This window comes from Epargyreus clarus, unplaced genomic scaffold (genome assembly GCF_041222505.1).
Source record: "Epargyreus clarus isolate Ecla_fem2 unplaced genomic scaffold, WU_Ecla_fem_2.2 ptg000009l, whole genome shotgun sequence".
NCBI classification, from domain to species: Eukaryota; Metazoa; Arthropoda; class Insecta; order Lepidoptera; family Hesperiidae; genus Epargyreus; species Epargyreus clarus.
In genome coordinates this window covers 2,342,447-2,360,437 of record NW_027332217.1, presented here as the reverse complement: position 1 = coordinate 2,360,437, position 17,991 = coordinate 2,342,447, and the positions used below count along the sequence as shown (strand labels likewise).

Sequence of the window (17,991 nt, the reverse complement as noted above, 5' to 3'; positions counted from 1 at the left end):
AAATGCCGATATAGTTCGTATTAAATACAAAATATATACAGAACCACGAAACCTTCAAGCCACACCTGACCTTTAAACAACGCCTCAATGACCCCGTTGTTCCACAATGTGACTTTTGCCGGAATTAGACAGTCATGTTATCCAATCTGCTATCTATCTATTTGTCTGTACACATTATTGTCACGGTACGTTGCGAGCGGTAAAATAACACTTCTTAATTATATTTTTACTAGGGTTTGCCCCCGACCTTTTCCATATGGATAAATTACAATTTTTCTTCCGATATCTTTTGGCCATTGTTAATAAATCAATCTATTTATTGTCTTCGGTAAGCAAAACTTTGGATGGATTGATTATTAATAAAGGGTTAAGTGGCTTCGAATCTTACGTTCGTTTCTCTACTTTTTCAAATATATGTGGTGTATTCATTTTTAATTCACTTCTTAAAAGATTTTATTTTTAAAAAGTTCTTAAAGTTGTGTGAAGTTTACCAATCCACACTTGGCCAGCGAAATAGACCTAAATCCCTCTCGCTCTGAAAGGAGACCCACGCCCAGCTGTGGGACATTAAAGGTCTGCCGTTAATCCTCGTAGCAACGAGGATTAACGGCAGACCCAGTCGTATAACATAATAATATTTCATATTATAGATTTGTTTCGAGATGATTTGTTCTTGTTTATTGATTCGTTAAAACATACTCAGGTGTATAATGAATGGCGTTGTTAAATGCCATAGTAAATGTTGCGTAAAATGTTGCTTTATTTTTTATTGGACCTCCCACGTTTGGTTGTAGGTTTTATTTAGAGTAACAGAGCCTCCGACTTTAAGGTTTAACGTATAATTAATAGGAAAAGTAAAACTTATATGGTTCGCCAGTTTACGTCCCTACCTCCGCCATATATATTTCTAGTGTTTTAATGGAAGGGTATGGATGCTGGCTGACTTACATGAGCCAACCATCTTAGTCTGCAGAATTGGCGACGCATCTATGATAAACTTCAGACAGAACCCCTGTTGTATATGAAGATGGTCACAGATTTCCATAGGCGGCAGTGAGCACTCACCTTAAGGTGGACTGCATACTAATTGCCACTTTAATGTTAATAAAAATATTGTATTATAAGGAGACTAGATTTCTTATTACGTACCAATATATTTTAACTAAAGACTGTCACCGACTTCATAACATTTTTTGAATACACAACATTAACAATATTATTATACATAGATACAAAGTCATCCTGTCTATTGAATCTTATGAATAAAAAATTGTAATAAAAGGAGACTAGATTCCTTATTACGTACCAATATATTTTATCTAAACACTTGTCACCTATTACATAACATATCTGAATACACAACATTAACACTATTATTATACATAGATACAAAGTCATCCTGTCTATTGCATCGGTTAAACAGGCATCGAACCTGCCAAGCGTGGGAGAGCTTAGTTTTTGTGCGCTCACCACATCCTGACTAATCCTGTGACGTAGTTGTATAGTTTCTGGATGCGCCCAATACTATGAACACTTATATGTATAACGTGTCTACATGGAATAGATATTGATTTATAGCTACATATATTTAGGCACGTGTAAGACAAAATATATCATATGTATGAACGTGTTTATGCAACATCGGAAACCCCGTGCATGTAAATATTTTGTTAAACGCTTTATACACTTACAGCCCACACTAGGATACCCTGTGTCGTCAGTCCCATGGACACACACATAAACAAATACACAAACACCCAGACCGATCCAGACCCAGCAACAGAAATCTAAACATTTAGAAATCGATTCTCGACGATATCTAAATAATGAATTTTGGTTTTTGTTCTACATTTTGATGCTTGTATAATCGTTTTTCTATGTTTCAAAAGAAACCACGAAACACAATCCTACTATGCTAATAAGTGAAGAAAGCATCTTTTTTGATTCAAGCATTTAAAAAACAATTAATTAGCTACTTGCAAGACAGCTACTGTTTTGTTTGTCAATCAATACTTAATCCTAATGTCCTATTACGTTAGTAGACAACTTGTTTGATTGTGTTTAGAGCATAAACCGCATTATTCCGTGACTTAAGCAATCTATTAAGGATCAAAACTAAATAAACCTGCCACGCTAAGTATCAATACCACTCAATCCAGCTTCGTAAATGACAGAAGTATATAAATTGACTTCTAGTTAGCGTCGTTGATCAAAGTTGTCATTTTAGTTTAAAGGTCGTGTCACACTATCGTGGTTTCTTAGTCTCGGTCGGAATGAATGTAATATCCAATTACGGACCCCTAAAGTGTGTAATAGCCCATTTGTTATTTTTCGTCTAGATCGAGATTTGAAGGCAGTTCATCTGGTTAAGTGACCTCTGCAGTCCACTGACACCTATTACCTACCTGCATAAACATGCACCTACCTACCTACCTGCGGAAACATGCACTTAAACTTAAATAATAATATGTAAATATGGCAGTGATAGCCTAGTGGTTAAGACACTCGGCCTCTCGATCGAGGGGTCCGAGGTTCAAATCCCAGGCCTCTGATTTTTCAAAGTTATGTGCGTATTAGAAATTAATTATCACGTGCTAAACGGTGAAGGAAAACATCGTAAGTATACCTGCATACCTGAGAGATTTATAGAAAAAAATGTCAAAGGTGTGTGAGGTCTACCAATACGCACTTGACCAGCGCGGCGGACTATGGCCTAATCCTTCTCATTATGAGAGGAGACCCGTGCCCAGCAGTGCGACAATAATGAGTTGTTGATGATGATAATGATGATGATACATTTCAATACAAAACACAGAGGCGGCAATAATACAACTTTAAAATAAAAATAGGGTAGCGATTAGGGTATTTTTAAATGCTTGAAATACCTTAAGAATATGCATTTTAGTAACTTTAATAAATGACCAAACTTGTCTGGCCAACACTATAATGGGGACCGACCTTTAATCCTTTGGACCTACAGAATAATAATTATGTTTATTATGTATACGCCCTTATCCTCCCTAAGGGCTGTCAACAGTACGATGATAATTACGACTGCTACACAATTAAACCAGTTTAGACATAACTATAGGTACTTGTTTACTATAAGTGACTTGTTGATTTGAGTTCCTCGTTGAGACATAGACGAAATAACTAATTAGACTGCTAATACTAATAGGGAATAAACGCTTTATAAAATTAAAACATGTACCGGTACAAAATAAGATATATCTTATGAAGAGTAATTAATTAAAAAGGGGGAAATGGGGTTCGACTCCGGCGACACCTCCGCCACACCTATTTCTCCCTCATAACACCAGTGTTTAACGGTGCTGTGTTCGGGTTTGAAAGGTGTGGAAAAGGAGACATACTTATCCGATGTCTTCAGGTGTAGTAACGTATCTGTGGTCAACCTTAGGTAGGAATCTAATTTTATCTGAGGTTGATTACAGTTGTCTATTGGCGGCAGTAGTAACTTACCATCAGGTGACTGGTGAAGTGCATGATCATGTGCTACTTAAATTTCATAAAAAATGAAAACGGGGCACCGGTGTTACCTCGTTTTCATATATCGACCAAACAAACACAGAGAATTGTAGTGTATAAAAATAGAATATCTTTTCCCGGTTTTTTTAACATAGGAGTAGCAGACGACCTGGTGGTAAGTGGTTACTGCCGCTTATGAACATCCGTAATCAACATAGATAGGGTTAGGATTCCTACCTGAGGTCGGCCACAGATGCGCCGCTACCCCTGAAGACTAAGCTGGAACGCCGCGGATAAGTATGTCTCCTTACCACATCCTTCAAGCCTGAACACAGCAGCGCTTTAACACTGCTGTAATTAGGTAGAAATAGTTGCATGGTGATGGTAAATAACTGAATATAACTTTCTCTGTTACAAAACAGATATATGATGGAAAGATAATTCCATTATTCCTGTTCCACGCAAATGCCAGTGGAACGTGGAATGAACAGTAATTGGAAACTGTTACATAACTCCCAAAGGTTATCATTATTGTGTATAAACAATTATTATTTGCGTCTCCGGATTGTTTATGCAAATATTGTGATTATTGAAACTATAATGCAATGAGGGTCGAGGTTCATATCGAGGAACATTAGTCTAATTAATCTATAAATCACGCGTGTTGGTAATAATATTATCACTTGATTAACGGTGAAGGAAAATAGCGTGATGAGAAAGTTTTATTTATAATATAGATGTAGCAAATAAGCATGCAGTCTGATGGTAAGTGGCTACTGCCCATGGATATCGGTATCTCCAGATATCTACCTAAGGTCGGCCACAAATGCCTTACTAGTTACCTCTGACGACTAAGTTTGAACGCTTGGAACGCATTGGAACTGTATATATCCTTACGACATCGTTTAAAGCAGAACACAGCAGCGCTTAACCCTGCGGGAGTCGAACCACAAAGAGTTCTATAATCAATTTACGTGGAACATAACCTCGTTCAAGCTCTCGCCATTTTAGGATGGATTTATATAAACTCCTAATCCTAGTATCCGAGTTCTTTATTTAACTTAACTCTGACCAAAGGTCAAGGTTTAAATATTACAGAATTCATACGTTTTAAAATAGAAGGCAAAAGTACAAATATCAACAAATACGTACCTATATAATTATGCAAGTGTGAACATATTATGGTAATTCTTAGGAATACTCTAACAATGGATGCATTGTCCAGTTATTTTAAGGGCCACAAAACAAGCGACAATCAGTTTATTCTTATATATCACCTTATGTTTATGATACAACAAATAATTAAGTAAATATTGTGTGTTCAAATGGCGAATTTACGACATTTAAAATTTCATTGGCAGGAAGTAGGTACATGTAAAACATGTTTTGTTTAAACCGTAAACGTCGATTGATACTCGTAGCAACTAAAGTCACGATTCCAGAATTTAATCGTAATTTTAGATGAAATTTTCCAGTTTTCAGAATGCCACTTTATTGAATTGTAATCCCGACTAAAAAAAGAAAACTCGACAGCTTACATAAAAAATAAAGCGTTTTTGTGTATCCCTCAGGTAAAGTACTTTTTTCGGGATAAAATGTCCTATGCTTTTCTGGACTTCTGACAATACCAGTACAATATTTAGGCGCGAAATCGTAGCAAAGAAACGAACAAGCAAATCACTTTCTCATTTATTATACGAGTATTAGTTTGGATATTTATTTTCACATTTATAATATTTATTAAGGTATTTAATTTCTCCTTTCCGCTCAAACAACCCGCTGGTCTCGTTGCCCAACAGTGTCAGATTGGAATCGCGGAACCACGTCAGCCTGTTCCCACGGCGGTTTCCGCAGGTGCGCTCAGCTTACACCGCAAACCATCTCATATCAGATACATAAATGTATCAAGTACTTTTACTATGAGAACCATAGTCTTTACTGCTTTATTAAACATGTAAAAATAGTACTGACAATTTTTTAAGTGCCCTAAATGGCATATTTTTTTTATAATACCGGAGTAGCAGACGAGCATGCAGTCCACCTGATGGTAAGTGGCTACTGCCGGCCATGGACATCTGTAACCAACCCCAGATAGGATTAGATATTCCTACCTGAGGTCGGCCACAGATGCGCCGCTACCTCTGAGGACTAAGCTGGAAAGCCTCTGAAAAGTATGCCTCCCTTACCACACCCTTCAAAACGGAACACAACAGCGCCTAACACTGCTGTTATTAGACAGAAATAGGTATACATATAAATAAAATCCAGTTCATTTGTTTTTAAATGATTAAGAGCACTGACGGATTAAGGAGGGGACGGCTGGGACGGTCCAGCCCAGGCCTCCAGTCCTGGGGGGCCTGCAAATGTCTACAAGTTCCCTTATAGATATTTAGATAATGTTGTAAAATTGGGTCAACTTCTTAGACTGGAGGCCTCATTTAACATTTCCTCCCCGGGCATCTGACCAGCTTAGTCCACCACTTCTTAATACTTTTTATATTGATCATTATAAATTGTTATAACTATCAATACAAAAAAAGATTCCCTGTGTCATGAATTCCATTGCCTAGATTGGTGTGTAGAATAACACGTATTTTGCGTACGATGAAAAATAATCGTCATTATATTTGTCACTTAGTTCATAAACCAAAATCCATACTAATTATTTCGTCAGTTTAAATTAATTATTATGTCAGTTTAGGAGAGAATCGAACCCGGTACACTTCGCGTGATAAAACCAATATCGTGCCTAGATTGTCACGCGGCTACAATCAATTGTTCATTCAACATCCGATGAACTTAGGTCAAATAGAATCATAGCCTCGTTACTATCCCACGTCAAATTGACTCTGACACGTCTCTTCAAGGAAAGGTTACGAGACTATAATCAAACGCAAAAACATAATAAAAACAAAAGCGAATCAAAATCTCACGTACAAAGTTCAAAAACAATAATCCCTACATCAATACTAAACATGGGAAGTTGTTGGTATGTACATTCACAGTACAAGTCAAATGTCATGTGAACTTGTAGGTTTTTGCCAAACTACTTTCTCGTGCTTAAGCTAATTAAAAACTTTATTGATCCATGAAGGAATGCGAATTAGAGGCATAGAACCTCCATTATGTCTGTTAAGCAGTTATTAAACTCGATACTAAAACTATGCATTCCTTCTAAGGCGTCCGCTAAAATAGACGCGTTTGCTCCGTACGGTCTGGGACCTGTAGTATTTAGAGGCGGCGCTCAACTGTATATTATATTATTTTCGAGGAGATTTTTAGGGAAAAGTATACGAGCGGGCTCCCACCGTTCGACTCTGGCGGCACCACCGCCACACCTATTTCTGTCTCATAACAACATAGTTAAGCGCTGCTGTGTTCTGTTTTGAAAGGTGTGATACCCTTATCATACTCTCTCCCTTATCATACTGTCTCCCTAGACATACTTTTCCAAGGCGTTCTAGCTTAGGCCTCAAGGGTGGCAGCGCATCTGTGGCCGAACTCAGATAGGAATATTAAATCCTATCTGGAGATGATTACAAATACCTATAGGCGGCAGTAGCCACTTACCAATAAGTGGACTGGTGGAATAGCATGAGCTCGTCTGCTACTCGTATATTATAAAAAAAACACGAGAGCACACGCGCTAGTTTTCGGGGGCGACTTGAATAATCTTGAAATCAAATGCGACACCACCGTAACATTTATATCTGATTTATTGCGACAATATAATTGCTGCATATTCTGATTTGAAGCTTTTCATATCTGATACACTAAGGAGTCTTTTCTAACTTTTTTTTCTACACGAATAAGTTACTACTTATAGGTACTACCCTACATTGAATACCTTGGGTACCTCTGTTATCAAGTTAGTTTGAGTTTAAGTTTAAATTTTATTTGTGGTTAGTTTGTTAATTCCTTTAAAGTTTTATTTATGAAGGTAATACATTTTTAATGCAAATAATGTGAAGAGACATTTCGACTTTCATTTTTCTATGACCAAAATGATATTTTTATGTGTACCTATAATATATTTATTAATCGTTTGTAAAAAAAACTTGCAGGAATAAGCATGACATACAAAGGCATGTGAGTGTGTGTTAAGTGTGTGATTACATATGACTACTGTATATATAATTACAATTATTATTTTTGCACAAATAAGTTGTTTATAAATTTCCGTAAGTGTTAAATCATTGCAGTGTAAGATAAAACAAAGTTATTCGTATTTATAGCTATATAAAAATATATCCATTGTGTATTTGAGTGTGTGATTTGAGAATTTTATTGACTTGGATGCACTTCTATTGTTGCGTCTATTTGTTTGATACGAAGCATGTTGTTTTGCTAATTGGGTGCGTTTATACAGATACTGAGCGCCATAGGTAACTTGCTCATCACTATTATTTTTAAGGGAATATCTTTGACTTTGACTTCCAAACCTATAGTCAGCATCATTATAAACGCACCTATTACAGCCTAAATATTTAAAGCCCTATCTAACTTTTTCTTAATGCTTTCCAGACGATGAAGGAGGTCACATCAAGCAAGGGTACGAGTCCAGGCGGCAGAATGACCTTTATATGCGCTTGGGTCTTCTGCTTGGAGAGAGACGAGGCTCCAGGAACAAGTCCAGAGAAAGCTGCACTTCCCTCGCGTCCTTGGATGCCCATACCCTGGCTTCGCATAATACCAGCCCCGTAAGTGAAGATTACCCTCGTCTATTTTTTTTTATTAACGTAACACTAAATACTATGCTAGATATTTCTTCAACCGGCATATTTATAAAGCATTCGTTTTAGGATGGGCTTTTTGGTCTTTAATAAGATATTTTTACCACAATTTTATTAGCTTGACCTGTACGTAGTATGTAACGGAATCTTTGAACTCGATTTTTACTCACTTAGAACGATCCGATTAATTTAAAATTTTGAACAATTATCAAGAACCGATGACAATACACGATTTAAATAATTTCATCCTATTCACCTCATTAGGATCGTCAGGAATCGCGATTAACGATTTTCATTGTGCGATTTAAGCGTGGTTTTTAGTTTTTAAACTATAATTATTTACATCCTAGATGCCTTATGGTTTTTCGGCTTAACTCGTTATTTGTAACTTAATTATGCTTAAATTAAATGCGTTGATAACATGACTCTTAATAAATTGATGGTGGGTAGTCATTAGTAGTAAAAAGATGACTTCAAACATTTCCTTGCAACAAATTTATATATAGATAGTGCTGTAATCACCGACAAATTTGCTTAAAACAAATAAATTATTAAACAAAATTTAAGTACTTTTAAATTTCAAGAAAATAAACAACAACAATTTCATTAAAATAACTAAAATGTAACTTAAAAGCGCCGTAAATAAGTACAATGCTAAATTACTACAATATTATTATCTTTCCCTTCCCAGGTGTCAACCCTAACAGGATCATCGGAAGTTGAAGCGGCGACACCCCTCGGTCGTGACTCGCTCGGCTCTTTAGCGTCCATGTCGTTGTCAGCAGCCAGCAACTGTTCTTCGTCAAGTCCAGGAAGCAGGCGTCATTCCGTTACTGGTAATTTCCTTAGATTTGCACAGAAAAACCATTCCAAAACTGATTAACTAAATTATTGGCATTGTAGGGTCTCATGTGGTTTATGAGCTTCCTTCCTTTAACAATATAATCTTATGATTATTGGTACTATTTCCAGCCCTGCAAAATGGTCGGGAAGAATTGCAACGAATGTCAAGTGGATTCTTCAAAAACAGGAAAACAGCGGCTCGAAGGTCCGCTCGAGTCAGCAGCAAACAATCGACCACTTCATCAGAACTTAAGAAAGGTATGCATTTTCATATAAGTCACTTACGCATCTTCATTTTTATAACCATTTGAGCTAATATCTTATTTTTGGTAATTTCCAGTTCATCCAATGCCTCAACTTACCCTGCGACCGCTGTTCTTCGAAGTACCGTCAACAGATAATCAGGACTGCTTCTCTGGACGTCAGTGGCTCATGAGAGATATGGAAAAGGCCTTAGAATCCTCATCTTCAGGTAGATATTAGGTTTCTCCTTTAACTTCCTGCATTGATAACCAAAACTCAAAAATTGGACCCGCGTGGCGGAGCGGCCACCATACCGGTCTGACGCGCAGAGGGTCCCGGGTTCGATCCCCGGCCAGACAGATATCTAAATGATGAATGTAGATTTCTGTTTCTGGGTCTGGGTGTTTGTGTATTTGTCTATGTGTGTGTCCATGGCACCCACGACACAGGGAATCCTAGTGTGGGGCTGTGAGTGTAGAAAGCGTTTATTTAAATATGCCTTAAAAAACAAGAATCAAATTGTAATATTTGCAATATAATTTCAGGTATCCTTATATCAGGATGTCCAGGTACAGGCAAAACAGCTCTTATCCTGCAACTGGTGGAATATTCGTGTTTCGGAAGAAAGAGAAACTTCGAGTATGAAGAGCTAAAAGAGCAATCGGATATCAGAGAAGTGTTGCCTGAAGAACTTACTACTGGGATGTTCACGCAACTCGCATCACATGTCGTCGCTTATCATTTCTGTCAGGTAAACTCATAACTTAAACTTGCACTACTTAGATTAGTGGCTAGTATGCAATGGAAGTGATCTCTTGTCACTCTCACCACTTAGTAGGCAATGTATTAAATTAATTGACACTTTTTTCTTGTTTCAGGCCGATAACAACAGTACCTGCTTAGTTGGCGAGTTCGTACACTCCCTAGCAGCACAATTATGTCAAGCCCCAAGATTACAAGCGTACAGAGAGTACCTACTAAGCGAGCCACATCTCTTAGCTAGCTTATCGTTGAAAGAGTGCATAGCTGATCCAGACTTGGCTTTTATGAGAGGAATTATTGAACCTCTCATAATATTGAGGAGAAACGGCAGCATAGACTCCTCAAACAGCATAATCTTAGTGGATGGTCTCTGCGAAGCGGAATATCATAGACCAGACCATGGATACACTATAGCGTCTTTCCTAGCAAGACACGTACCAGAGATGCCTTCATGGCTAAAAGTGGTAGCTACCATCAGATCACAGTTTTTGGAACTCACAAAACAATTGCCATACACAAGGTTGAGTTTAGATGAATCGGATAACGTCCATAAAGATTTATTGGAGTATTTTAATGCTAGAGTACAGGCTGCACCAATAATAGAAACCAATATAAAATGCTCCACGGGCAAATTGGAAGGAGTACATAACTCAGTCATGAAATTTGCGCATTACGTTCTCCATTTAAGTCAAGGCTCTTTTCTATTCCTGAAATTAATCTTAGATTTGCTGGAAAGGAGTCATATTGTCGTAAAGTCAACCAACTACAAGGTTGTGCCAATATCTTTAGCACAAATATTTCTTCTGCAATTCAATTTAAGATTCCCCACCGTTCAATCCTTCGAAAAGGTAACACACATTTTAAGTGTCTGCTTATCAGCTCTTTATCCTTTGACTTTAGTTGAGATATACTACTCAGTCAACTCTTTATTGGTTGACACATTCTTACCTTGGGAGGAGTTTTGTCACCGATTCGACAGCCTCACAGATTTCCTCGTCAAGAGAATCGACAACACGTACATGTTCTTCCATCCTTCCTTCAGGGAATGGTTGATCAGACGCGATGATAACGAAAGTCCTAAATTCCTATGTGATTTGAGAGCTGGACATTGCGGTATTGCGTTCCGATTGTCCAGAGTACAAGCGCCTTTAGACCCGGAGAAGTCCATGGAATTAGGTCACCACATCTTAAAAGCACATATGTACAGAAATATGGGCCCCGCGCAATTAGGGCTGTGCCCGAGAGATTTGCAAGCGATGATGGTAGCGTCCAGCTCAGCTAATGTCGGTGAAGCTATCGCAAATTTGAGAAACATTTATACACCCAATGTAAAGGTGTCTAGACTAATGCTTCTGGCTGGTGGATCTCCAAATCAAATAACGGAGTGTCTTGGAAATGCTCCATTACTATGTATGTATGCCCATCAAGGAATTATATCAATGGTTGGACTGTTGATCGAGTTTGGAGCAGATCTAGAAATGACGAATTCACAAGGCTGTTCAGCTCTCTCCTTGGCGTGTCAAAGAGGGCACACCGATGTAGCCAGAAGATTGATCGCAGCTGGTGCATCGCTAAGCCACACAGATACAGCAGAGCAGACGCCTCTAGTCCACGCAGCAAAGAACGGACACAGAGACACAGTCATATATCTTTTGGGCTGTCAAACAGGGAAGGATGATAGGAACCCCATCCACATCGATGAAGGAAACATTGAACAACTGGTGCCAGGGTCACGTCACGCGCTGATAGCGGCTGCGCAAAACGGTCACTTGGACATTGTGGAGTATTTGTTGGATACTGCTGAATTAATAGTGAGTATCAAGCTTACAAATTTAAGGGAACTTTAAAATCCCTATATCCTTCTATTTAACCTTACACTTAACACAATTATTTGTTTATAGCAATACTAATGTAAGTTATTGTTTTTAGCCGGATGGTATCTGTCCAGTAACCGGCGAGACGGCGCTGACCGCTGCCTGCTCCACCGGAAACGCTGCCATTGCTGATGCTTTACTCATCAGAGGAGCCACTCCATATTCACTAAACGCTAGGCAGATGTCGCCACTGGCACTAGCAGCGAAAAATGGACGAACAGCTCTCGTGTTAAGATTGTTAGACTCAGGAGCTGATGTGATGGGTTCAGGAGGCAAGAACCCGTTGATTCTTGCTGCTGCGGAAGGACATGCTGATGTTGTTGAAATGCTTCTCGCACATTGTGAGTTATTACAGATAAATATTTTACTAGAATTAGATGTTGGACACTTGGTAGTACATGAGACTTTCAATTTACTTATTTAGTAGTTAACCGTTAGAATTTTCATGCATATAAGTCAATAATGGATTGATGATGAAAATAAAGCAATTAAATTAAGTAAGATTATGTGGTATGTGTTTTTTCAAAAATATTTTGTCATATTTTAGGTGCTGATCCGGACGCCGTTGATGGAGACGGCATATCACCACTAGGATGGGCTTGCCTTAGGTCCAGGATACCTACAATGGTGGTTCTCTTGGATAAAGGAGCTACGATTGGTGAGTATTTTTACTTTCAAGATCTTCATTCATACCAACGTGATCAACTTCTATTATTGTAAGAAGTTTGACTTTCCAACTTATAATAGTAATATACCAAAAAAAATATTTTGGCCAAATTTCACCTTAAGTAAGGCTTATAAAGATCATTCACAAAATTATTCCTACATGAATTGGTAACTTGTTCATGTCTTGCGATTTTAATTAATATTGATTGTATATAAGGCATATCTGTAAAATGGTCGCATATTATATACTCGTACATATAACTTTACATTACATTGTTATTATGTTACAGATCAACCCGACGGCAACGGTAGAACACCGCTAGGACTTGCCTGTGGAGGTCCCGCAGAGCTGGTGGAGATATTGTTAGAAAGAGGCGCTTCCTTGGAGAGAGTTGACCACAGCGGCCTGAGACCTTTGGACAGGGCTATAGGACAGAGGAATGTTCCCGTAAGTAACCCTTCTGTATATTGTAGGTACTGTAGACGTTAGAATTTTAATACCGATCCTAAATTTACAAGAAAATATTCAATGCAAGATTTATAGATTTTTTCTTTTAGCATTCTATTATATATGGGCTTTAATACTCCATTTGGGCTCTTAATATATGCATAAGAATTCTTTAAAATTTGTTTTTAGATAACGACGAAAAGTTTTGTTCCTATTTCTTATTGGACATGTTGTTAACTTTCAGGTGGTAAATTGTTTCTTGCGGAAAGGTGCGAAACTTGGCCCTACGACTTGGGTCATGGCCTCAGGCAAACCAGAATTTATGTAAGTTCCATTCAATTATCTACTATCAAAACTTTCCTCACCGGAAAAAAGTTTTCGCCACGTGTTATACGAATCTGAAGATCTCAGATAACTAAGATACTTATATGATATGAACCTGTTCCTCATCAGCCATATATCAAAAATTTTCTATAAATAGTATTTTCATCCAGCCCACTAAACCAGAACACATCTAAACTATGACTTAACGACAGAGATAGATAAACGCTTTAGCTTTCTACACTCACAGCCCTACTATAGGATTCCCTGTGTCGTGGGTGCCATGGACACACACATAGACAAATACACAAACACCCAGACCCAGAAACAGAAATCTAAATTCATCATTTAGATATCTGTCTGGCCGTGGATCGAACCCGAGACCCTTTGCGCGTCAGAGCGGTATGGTGACCGCTCCACCACGCGGGTCGGGGGATTATGAGACACTTGTACGATATAAACTTATCCTCATAAATAATAATAAAATCTATGATCTTTTACAAATAGTCTTTGCTTTAAACTAGCATATGACTACAACATTTCAAGAAGACAGAGATAGGTGCTAAACAAAATACTTCTCTGCTACTTTCTACAACCAAATTCATTATACTTCTTCTAATTACAAATTCTTCTTCCAGGCTAATACTCCTAAACAAGTTACTCGAAGACGGGAACATGTTGTACCGGAAGAACAGACCTTCGGAAGCCGCCCACCGGTACCAGTATGCGTTAAAGAAGATCAACCCACTCATCAGCGATGAGGGTCTGTCCACGCCGTCCACGCAGCCGGTGCCTCATGAGCATCTGTCCGCGTTCGTCCAGCTGAAGACCAACCTGCTCCTCAACTTGTCGAGGTGCAAGAGGAAGCTCAATGTAAGTTTTTAAAATGCTTTTCAATGTATTTTTTGTAATCTGGACTGGACTGGCAGAAAATTTTATAGCGGGTAACTTTTGGAACTATGACGTATACACGAGCATATTTTAACGTATTTATAAAATAGATTTTTCTTTTTAAGTTGCAACTGTGTGTTAAGATTATGTAATAAAAATGCTACTGTAATCCAATATAAATGTATAGTGCTGTCTGTCACATATTTTTAATTCAGACGGTGAATTAAAGTTTTTCATAATCTTATCATTAATTTCCCCTGATAAAAATATAATTTACATAATTAATCATAAATATAATATTTACAAGGATGTCAATAAACTTTATTTTACTCATATCTATTTTTTCCTCGTCTTACAGGAACCATCCGAAGCCTTAGACCTAGCCGCTCGCGCATCTTTATTACGCCCGAATGCATTTGAATGCGCATACGCAATGTCCAGAGCAATCCTCGCTATGAACAAGCCATCAGAAGCCTTACCCCACGCACGAAGAGCGTTACTACTAGCGCCATCTACAGACATGTCAGCTGTCAGGACTCTGAAAGCGTTACAACAGGAGATTCTATCACGAATGAACAGTGGAACAACCGTAAGCTTGAACGGCGATAATAGATCTTTGAGGAATTTTGACACTATCAGTCTAAATATGCCGTGAATGACGTCTAGGTACAAAAGTTGTAGGTACAAAATTTAGATGAAGTATATCATGAACAAGAAGGATAAAGAAATTTGAAAAGCATTCGATAGTCAATAATTGGATATAAATTGAAATTGAGAAAGTAAAATATTCTTTAAAGGAATATACCACTATTCATTTGAAAATAAATGTTGTAAACCTTAATAATAAAAAAATAGAATAATTCTGAGGAAGTCTAAGATATAATGAATTATTGAGTACAATTTGAGTTACAAAAATGAGAATGCAAGTAAGATGATCGTTATTATCTGTCAAATTCCTTCTTCAAATAAAATGAACATTAACACAAAAATTAATTGATTAAAAAGAACAACGCCACCTGAAAATTTACTTAACAATGCAAATGTAACTTTCTACTTTAGTTGCTATGTTTTAAGTTTTTACTTCACGTAATTGTTTTCAACTTCATATAATAGGAGTTGTATTGTATACTTAAAATATATTAATACATGATATAACTATTCTTTATATAGATATTATAACTTAATTTGATTTCGTTATTCAGTGTGACGTAGACATTGTCTATTTCACATATTTATTCTTAAGTTCATATTGTTTTTTCTGTAAATGTAAACTTACATATTTTTTCATATCTTTATAAGTGCTGGCATATTTTATTAATGATCCATAATTTTCTTACTTTAAGAAATATTATAATTTATACTATTGAGCTTTTTGGTTTTAGCTTTAGTTTTATTTTGTGATCAAATGACACGCTATATTATGTAAATATGTATTCGTTTACATGTAATATATTATAGGTATACTTTAAATTGTATCTTTTTAGACTCGAATGATGCACTTAAATTTTTACCTTGCCATTATGAAATTTTTTATGCTTTAAATTTTTTGGTTACATTATTGCACAGATAATATTATTGCATTTAAGTAGATAAGTGTCTTTCGAAATTCTCGGTTAGTCGAAGCTATTGAATGCTTTAAATATGAATAATTTTTGAAGCGAGTGTAATTTTTTAACCTTTGAATTGAGTAATGCTTACTGTAAACACAGAATTTTTCATTTCTTCTTGCCATAGATTAAATGTTGTTGGTTTGTTTAACTATATTTAATTACAGGATTATTGCATACTATATTTTCTTACAATTTACTCGCTCACATTTGCCGACAAATATTCAAAACCAAGCTTCAAAAAAATTGTGACTTTTGGTACTAAAGTTTTGCCTTAATATTTAAAGTACGTAAAAGTAATGTAACACTATTTTTTCAGTTGTTATTTTTGTTAAATTGTAAGGTTTTTTGAGTTAAACTCGCGTGCCCATTTTCTTGCTTTATTCCTAATTTATTGAAAAATTGTATCCTTTTTAAGAAAAATCTAAGTGACATAAAAATAATTATTAAAAAGGCATGATATTCGTGTTGTGAAAATGTTTGTTTTGGACTTAAATTAGATAAAATTTAAGATAAAAAATGTGTAGCGTGTTAAAATATTTATTGTAAAATTTAAAATAAAAATGTTTTAATGAAATTACATAAAAATACAGTCGTTAAGACTGTCCTGATTATATAAATATGAAATATTCTCAATATGGTTTACATATAATACAAATATGCGTACATCGCAACAAAATTTTAAATGAAATATAAATAAAAATATTTATATGGCAAATATTCGATATTTAAAGACTGACACTGTTATTCGGTACTCGATACCATATTGAAACAATTATATTAAGTGAATCGTAGAAAACTAGGGGTTAAGTACAATAGTTACTGTGACAGTATGTATAATTATAAATACATTTTCCTATTTGCTTCAATGTGTTTTTCTTTTACTTTTCCTATCTTGAATTAATGTTTAAATAATAAAGTAAATTAGTTGGTAAAAAGAGATATCTCGCTCAGCTAAGTCATCATGCCTAGAGCGACCGTGCTCCAGTAGTCTCAGTTCCGAGCATTAATATATACAAAAACATGCAACGACATACGAAACGCAACCGTACGAAATGCTTAACATCTATTTATCTCACTCGCACGGCTGGAACAGACGTATTTGTCTCTCAGTCACTTGTTATTTGCATTGTTACACTCTGCGTCTCGTGTATTAGAGCGAGAGAGCTATATTATGACGCCATGAATAATATAGTTCGGTAATCTTCTATGAATTTATGTACTCCTAGTACTTTGTGTTGTATGTTTCTAAATTGTGCGCATTTATTTGAAGAGACTTTATTTATTGCATAATTCCAAAATATGCAGCGCTATCTCTTGACGAGTAGCGGAAAATATATGAAACGCAACCGTAAACGAAATGTTTAACAACTATTCATCTTACTCGCACGTCAGAATATGCCGTATTTGTGTCTCAGTCGCTCTTCATTGTTACACTGCGCTGTCTCGTGTTTTAAAGCAAGAAAGCTGTATTATGATGCCATGAATGTCCTATGGTTTTATGCACTCCTAGTACTTTGTGTTACTTATTTTCATATTCTGCGCATAATAATTTAATTATCAAATTTTACTCATACGCCACAATTAACCGTATTTGTTGTTTCCCAAGTCACACAATATATTCTTTGCGCTGTCTCGTATTTTAGAGTAAAAAGCTATATATATGCTTATGACTAATGGAATAATATAGTTAGTTACCCTCCTATGGACCTATGTTCTTCTAGTACTTTGTGTTACTTGTTCAAAAATATTATGATGCCACGGAATAATACCTACAATTTCCTATAAATTTATATTTCCCCAGTACTTGTGTTACAAATTCTACGTATTATATTTAAACGATAAAAATTTAAATACCCACCAAAAAGGTAAAGGAAAAAGAAAAGTTTAAAGGATAGCGCGCACTAGTGATTTTTGTCACCGTGACTGTTGCGTCACTGTCACCGTGTACATCACCCTTAATGAAGGTGCGCGCATTTGGATACGTGACAATTGGGTGACTTTTTGTCCGCGGAGGATGGCAACACGCCCATGACGCAAGTGTCACCGCGTCTATAGATTTGTATGCCCGTGCGCGCATTAGAAACTAAATGTCATGTCGTTCCCCCTCCCCCTTG

General features: G+C 36.5%; 1 protein-coding gene across 4 annotated transcripts in view; it reads left to right on the top strand.

The window, feature by feature from the left end:
- Positions 1-16,743, top strand: part of rols (zinc-RING finger and ankyrin repeat domain-containing protein rolling pebbles) — a 218,870-nt gene extending 202,127 nt beyond the window's left edge. For all 4 annotated transcript variants that reach the window (XM_073076406.1, XM_073076407.1, XM_073076408.1 and 1 more), the window contains 12 exons: positions 8,011-8,186; positions 8,911-9,055; positions 9,192-9,320; positions 9,403-9,534; positions 9,851-10,056; positions 10,184-11,878; positions 11,997-12,282; positions 12,489-12,599; positions 12,898-13,055; positions 13,300-13,379; positions 14,015-14,249; positions 14,626-16,743. In XM_073076406.1, coding sequence (XP_072932507.1) covers positions 8,011-8,186; positions 8,911-9,055; positions 9,192-9,320; positions 9,403-9,534; positions 9,851-10,056; positions 10,184-11,878; positions 11,997-12,282; positions 12,489-12,599; positions 12,898-13,055; positions 13,300-13,379; positions 14,015-14,249; positions 14,626-14,922 — 3,650 coding nt within the window. In that variant the 3' untranslated portion in view covers positions 14,923-16,743. The remainder of the gene's footprint in view (positions 1-8,010; positions 8,187-8,910; positions 9,056-9,191; positions 9,321-9,402; positions 9,535-9,850; positions 10,057-10,183; positions 11,879-11,996; positions 12,283-12,488; positions 12,600-12,897; positions 13,056-13,299; positions 13,380-14,014; positions 14,250-14,625) is intronic.
- Positions 16,744-17,991: the final 1,248 nt, after the last annotated feature.